Source organism: Pterocles gutturalis, unplaced genomic scaffold (assembly GCF_000699245.1).
Source record: "Pterocles gutturalis isolate BGI_N339 unplaced genomic scaffold, ASM69924v1 scaffold22124, whole genome shotgun sequence".
Classification (NCBI taxonomy): domain Eukaryota; kingdom Metazoa; phylum Chordata; class Aves; order Pterocliformes; family Pteroclidae; genus Pterocles; species Pterocles gutturalis.
Window position 1 is genome coordinate 20,936 of NW_010133815.1, and position 6,182 is coordinate 27,117.

The 6,182-nt window shown below is 58.7% G+C and overlaps 1 protein-coding gene across 1 annotated transcript in view; it reads right to left on the reverse strand.

The window, feature by feature from the left end:
• The window catches only part of ITPR3 (inositol 1,4,5-trisphosphate receptor, type 3), a gene marked incomplete at its 5' end in the record, with an annotated part of 34,322 nt that overhangs the window by 16,399 nt on the left and 11,741 nt on the right, over positions 1 to 6,182 (reverse strand). Inside the window, 17 exons of the mRNA XM_010081386.1 lie at positions 118 to 186; positions 360 to 524; positions 689 to 854; positions 1,066 to 1,123; positions 1,402 to 1,531; positions 1,689 to 1,885; positions 2,196 to 2,343; positions 2,510 to 2,654; positions 2,942 to 3,193; positions 3,277 to 3,459; positions 3,607 to 3,726; positions 3,854 to 4,026; positions 4,176 to 4,337; positions 4,583 to 4,724; positions 5,436 to 5,596; positions 5,890 to 5,989; positions 6,150 to 6,181. Of these exons, the coding sequence (XP_010079688.1) occupies positions 118 to 186; positions 360 to 524; positions 689 to 854; positions 1,066 to 1,123; positions 1,402 to 1,531; positions 1,689 to 1,885; positions 2,196 to 2,343; positions 2,510 to 2,654; positions 2,942 to 3,193; positions 3,277 to 3,459; positions 3,607 to 3,726; positions 3,854 to 4,026; positions 4,176 to 4,337; positions 4,583 to 4,724; positions 5,436 to 5,596; positions 5,890 to 5,989; positions 6,150 to 6,181 (2,403 nt within the window). The remainder of the gene's footprint in view (positions 1 to 117; positions 187 to 359; positions 525 to 688; positions 855 to 1,065; positions 1,124 to 1,401; positions 1,532 to 1,688; positions 1,886 to 2,195; positions 2,344 to 2,509; positions 2,655 to 2,941; positions 3,194 to 3,276; positions 3,460 to 3,606; positions 3,727 to 3,853; positions 4,027 to 4,175; positions 4,338 to 4,582; positions 4,725 to 5,435; positions 5,597 to 5,889; positions 5,990 to 6,149; position 6,182) is intronic.

A 6,182-nucleotide genomic window follows, 5' to 3' on the forward strand; every position in this document is an offset into this window, starting at 1 on the left:
CCCCCATCACCTCCCCTCCCCCCTTCCTGCTCCTGCCCCCATGCCACCCGGGCCAGGCAGCCACCACTGGCTGTGTCTCCAGGGACAGCCCCGGGGACAGGATTTGGTCTCACTCACCCCCTTGACTATCTGATAGTTCTCACTGCTCTTCTCTCCCGGAGCAATGACCTCTTCATCCGCAGCGAGCTGAAAGGGTACAGAAACAGCACCAGGGTCTCACTGCACCTCTCCAAAGCCTGGGGTGTAACCACACCCCGCAGGACCCTCCCTGGCCCCTCTCTTCCATGGGGGGTGCATGGCCCATCAAGAGGCTTCAGGTGTTGGATTGAAGCGAGCTGGGTCCTGCTCAGGGCTCTCACCTCTTTCTTCTCCTTCTTGTTCCCCTCCACCGCGCTGTCCCCTTTGCTGCTGCCCTTCTTGTCCACCCAGAGCTCCGATTTCTCCACCATCGTGCGGAGTTTGTCCAGCTCGGACTTGATCACCTTGTAGTTCTCCACATCCTGGGCTGAGATCAGGAGCTGAACCTGCAGCGACATTCCCAGGGGTTTCCAGTTTGGGGCACAAACCCCATTCCCCTCCTCCTCCAGATCTCCATCCCAAGGAAAGGGACTGGGACCCATCCCATGTCCTGCACCCACAGCCAAGGGGGAGTTAGAGATGCTCCAGAGCAGCATCCCACCAGTGTTACCTGCTTGAAGGTGTGCAGGACCTCCTGCCTCTGGCTGAAGTGCTTGAAGAGGAGCTGCAGGGAGCCGGAGATGAGCGGCGGGTAGTCGTGCATCGTCAGGTGGATCAGCACCCGCAGAAACATCCTCCCTCCCTCGTCATCCACCTCTAACATGCTGCTCGTCTTCCTGAAGCCGGAGACGAAAGCGCTTGGTGTTAGCAGCCGCGTGGGAGCTTGCGTGCACTCAGTCACCCCTCGGGGCTGACGGGGACAGTGGCATTAGCCTTTAGAGCCTCATCTTCCTCATCACCTGCAGCTTTCAGCCTCGGCAGCATGGCCAGGAGAGGAAGAGCCCTATGGCCAGGCTAAACTATGCACCGGAGGGGGCAGGGACTCACCCCACACCGAACATGGCTTCTGCGTGCTCGCCGATCCGGTCCAGGTTCATGGCTGCAGCTGGAGGGAGAAGGGAGATGAAAGGGGTGGTCAACATGAGCCCTATGCACTGGCAGAAACCCACAGGAACCAGCCCAGCTCCTTGGCCCCTGCTCTGAGCATCCTCGATGGACACGGGACGCCTTGTCCCATCGGCACAAACCCCAGTGCCCCACGCTCCCTGCCAGCAGCAGCATGGGATGAGAGCTGCTGGAGCTGTCACCTCCGCCACCTGCGTGTCCCCAGCCTCTGGGGTTTGCTGAGCTGGAGGTGTACCAGGAGGAAAGTGGAAGAGTTACTTGTGGAGTCAAAGGCTGGAGCCGTCCCATCGGCTGCACTGTCCTGCATGGGGTAAACTTCCACAAACTCCTTCTTGAAGACAGAAAGCAAGTAGGAAATCCTGTAGTCCAGCCGCACGTTCAGGATGAACTGCCAGCAGCAAAGAAGAAGAAAAAAGCAAAAGTGAGTCCCCTCTTCATGCCAGCTCTTTGCATCAGAAACCCACATCTTCCTCACACCACCCCATCCCACCCCACTGGTCCCACCCACATCTCCACTATGCTTCCCCCTCCCCACTGGTTCCAACCTGCAAGATCTCCAGGATCTTCAGCTTGGTCTCCATCACCACAATGTTCTCATTCTCAATGCTCCTCCCTCTGTCCACTTGCTCCGGGGCAGACCCGGCACTGAGGCTTGGGGGGCTGAAGATGGACTGTTTCCTGCTCAGCACCATAGTGGACATCATCTGCCCGACGCCCTGGATGGACCTCCGCACGTTCTTCCCTACGGAGGCAGCCACAGCAGACAGAGTTAACGCAGATGGAAAGGGAGGGGGCAGAGGACCAACGGAAGGACTCACTCAGACTGGAAAATGTTGCTGATATTAATCAGGGAATGAGTGGGAGGACCTGGCCATTTCCTTGGCATGGCCAAGGGCCCAACGCCTCCTGTCTCCCAGCGCAGTCCCAGACAAAGTTTCCATGTCAGCAAACCAGTGGCTTATTTTCTTAACAGAAAAAACTGGAAAGCACTGGGCAGACCACAGAAAACACCTCGTTGCAGGACCATGCCTGGTTTTGGAGCAGGGACTCACCCGTCACCTCGTCGCTGTACACTCCCTGCATCATCAGCTGGGGGTTCTGGACACAGTCGATGATGCCCAGCAGCGTCCGCGTCAGGCGCAGCAGCTCGCTGAAGCTGTAGAAGCCGAAGTAGATGAGGTTGTGGGCAAGGCTGACGACCTGGAGGAGGAAAAGGCAGCTCAAGACCTTGCCGTGCTTGAGGCTGAGCAGGAAAAACTAATACAGGGGAGAGGAATGCCAGTGTGGCCACCCTCATGGCAAAGGCAGTCGCAGCCAAACCGTATCACGTCCTGCAACGTCTCAGGGACACCGGCAGGACTCGCACCTCGAAGGTCAGCTTGTTCTTCTCCTCGTTGGCGAAGGGCACTGCCTCGCTCACCACGTTGTTGAGGTAGTCCTCCACGAACTCCATGGTGCTGGCAAACTTGTTCTTCTTGTCATCACGCGAGACGTTGAGGTTGGAATCATAGCTGCGAGTGGAGGTTTTTGGGGGTCAGCAGGATGGCGTAAGTCTCCTTACCCCCAGTCTGGACAGAGCACTGGCCAGGCAGCTGCTGAGCCATCACAGCCAGAAGTGATGCTCGTGACTGTGATGGAGCCCACTTCCTTCTGAAGGCTGAGACCTGACAAATTCACTCCACAAATGCCCCCCTCCCAGTTCCTGCTAAAGCCAAGCCAGTCCCTGCACTGGATGGCATCTGCAGTCCCACCTCCTGCTCCATCCCTCAAAGCTGCTCCGAGCTCCAACGTGTCTCACTCTTTGATCGTGATGGCCGTGGGGATCTCGGTCCAGAGCCGCGCAAACTTCACGGGCATCACCAGCTCCTGGGGGTCCCTGTCCACGTGCACGTGTAACATGAGGTGGCAGAAGGACGCCCGGAGATCGAAGGGCAGCATCTCATCTGCCATGCAGAGGAAGATCAGGTCCACACCCAGCTGCTGGGAGATCTCCTTGATGGCCAAGTACTGGCGATCCAGGCACATACGGGCAAAGAGCTTCAGCTGGTACCTGCCCGGGGATGAGGAGGAGAGCGAGTGAGTATGTGCAACCTTTGAGCCCTCACCTGGGGGAGGATGCTGTGGGACCATCACCTGTAGTAGCTGAGGACGTTCTCGTCATGGGCATTGCCAGCCCGGGCCTCCTGCGCCAGCTGCCGGATGCTTTTCTCATGGTGGTCATTGTTCTTGTCCGTCCAGGTGAGCCAGACCTCCTCCTCCGAGTACTCGATGCTCAGGTACTCGTGGGTCTGGGACATCTCCTTCACCGGCCTCAGCCTAGGACAGCAGAGGGGTAAAACTGGAGATGCTCCCGTGGATAGTGAGCGGCTGGACTGTGAGGGGGTTTCACCAGGACACCGCAGGAGCTGGTGGAGCGCAGGGCCAGGCACCAAACCTGGAAATCCTCTCCCCTTGGCTACTCACTCAGTTTTGATGAGGATGTCGCTGTTCTTGGGGTCCAGCACGCACTTGCAGATCAGCTCCTGGGTGACGGGGATGGCGATGTGGTTGGACACGCACAGGTCCGAGAGGTAGTCCAAAAACCTACGGAGCAGAGACAGCTCACTGTGAAAGGGGGGTCCGCGGAGGCGCTCTCCACCTCTGCTTGAGGCTCATCCCACCCATCACGCAGCACAAAGCCCTTGGGGACGGAGCCTTTCCGGACACGCACCGTGGCTCGCGGTTCTTGCGCACCAGGCTGACGAAGGTCTCCACCTCCGTCTTGGTGATGTGCTTCTCCAGCAGCTTGCGGTTGTTGTGCAGCAGGGCTGTGATGGTGTCCTCAGCCAGGATGTCGTACCCGATCTGGGACTGCATCATGCCAAACTGCTTGGCAATGTGCTCCTGGAGCGGGGCAGAGAGGCGGTGAGCACACGGGGCTGTGTGTTGGGGTCTGGCAATGCCACCTGCCCCACCAGGACTTCAGCAGCCCCCCAGGGCTTTGGAAAATGTAGCAGGATGGGGGCTTCCCCCATTACCCCCCCACCATGCACCTGGTTCTTGCGATAGTCCTCCTGGGAGTGCCGGAGCACGCGGTAGCACAGCCGAAACATGTACTGGTAGGGAGCATTCTTCTGGTCCGACAGCTCCTCCAACCGCACCAGGGGCCCTTCCCCACCCTTGTCCTTGAAGGGGGCTTTCAGGATCCCAAAAATCTGCCCAAAAAGCAAAGATGAGAAGTGCTGTGTCCCCCTCCACACCATCAACCCCATGCGTGGCTGGACACCAGCCGTGCTTGCCAGGAGGGCTTGGTGCACAACAGAGGCATGAACTAGAGACCAGCGACACCTCCTCCATGCGGGATCTCCAGATCCCTGGCCTCCCACGTGGCCCCAGCCAGAGCAGGACATCTCCGCAGGACCTCAGCCTTGCTCAGATGCAGGACCCTGGGACCACTCACCTGCTTCAAGATGTTCTGCTCCCGCATCAGCTTCTGCCGCTCCCGGTTGGGCTTGGTCACCACGATGTCCAACACATTCTGGCCATTGTTGGGGACGTCGCTGACGAAAAACACCAAGTCCTCCAGCAGCTGGATCACAAACCTGCAAAGGGACACGGTGCCAGTGGGGTGGTGGGACTCTCCGGTCAGGGGTGCTGCTCACCCACCCCACGCAGCCCATCCAGACTCGGGTCCTTGCAACGATGTCGGCACATCTTGGAGGACCAAAGAGCCCATTTCAGGGCTCAGAACTCTGCCAGGGAAGCTGCTGGCTGATCCTCCCCTCCACCTCCTGCCCTGAAGCAAGAGGTTTCACAGCCCCTATGGTTCCTAAGGAAACTATCGCCAGGTGCCAGGGTAAAGCCAGGGACCTTAACTCATGATTCATGCCAGGAATTTTGCATTTAACGCCTCTGTCCCCTTAGTCACCTTTGCGGGACCCGCACGGGGAGGGCTGGCAGGGCGGAAGCGGCTCGCTCTGTCTCACGGGGGATCTGTGTTTGCTCAGGAAGCACCAAGAACCCACCCACCTAAAAATAATACCGTGACTAACCCGGCTGCCCCTATCGTGGGGCCATCTCTCAGCCCCCTCGGATATTTTTCTAGCAGCAAAAGGAGGGGCCAGAGCGGGGCTGCGGCGTTATCTGGTTTCCTCGCCAGACTCTTGGGAGTGGATTTGGGTTGTGGGCAGGAAAGCAAGACAGCGCTGGCACCGAGACCCAGGCAGGGGCCCCATCCTGCAGCGATGCTGGAGAGCCCTTGGAGGAGCCCAGCACGTTCCCATCTCCTCCCCGGGGAAATGACTTTTTTTTACCTCCGGTCATTCTGGCTGAGAAAACCTTCGTTCATCTTCTCCACCACGTTGGCCAGCATGGAGCTGGCGTCGTTAGCAAAGTCCAGGTCCCGGATCTCGGACACGGGCACGGAGACGATGGCGAAAGCTTCTTTGTCTTCTTTGGTGGGGCACGTGCCCAGCTGGGACACAACGGGGAAGCAGCGTCACACAGACAGGGCAGTGCCAAGCATGTCCCCACCATCTGCTACCACCCCAGGTGAAGCCAATGACCCAGTTTGTCCCCATCAGAAGGACTGGGAAGGGCTCTAATGTTACTGGGATGGGTTCTAGGCTGGTGTCCAGCCATCCCCGTGGATCATGAGGGTATTTCAGTCCCTGGTAAAGCCCGGGTGCTGGGTGGGAAGGAGGATGCTAAGAGCTTTTGGGGCACAGGGGATAAACCCTTGCAGGGGAGGAGGGCACGGGGCTGTACCATGAGGCGGATGGGCCTCTCCTCATCGATGTCAATGGGCACATTGGTGCTCTGGATCCAGGTGTTGGTGCAGAGGTGGCGCAGCCTCACGTAGGAATTCCTGCAAACGGCACAGCGTCCCGGTGAGCGATCCCTGCGCACACCCACCAGCACCCACCACCCAGCAAAACCACCCCAAAAACGGACCTGCCAAAACTTCACACCACGCAATTAAGCTTTCCTTTATTTTAACCCCTTGATGCCAACGCGTGCTCACGTACCGCGGGACGAAGGAGTCCGTCTTCTGCAGCGTG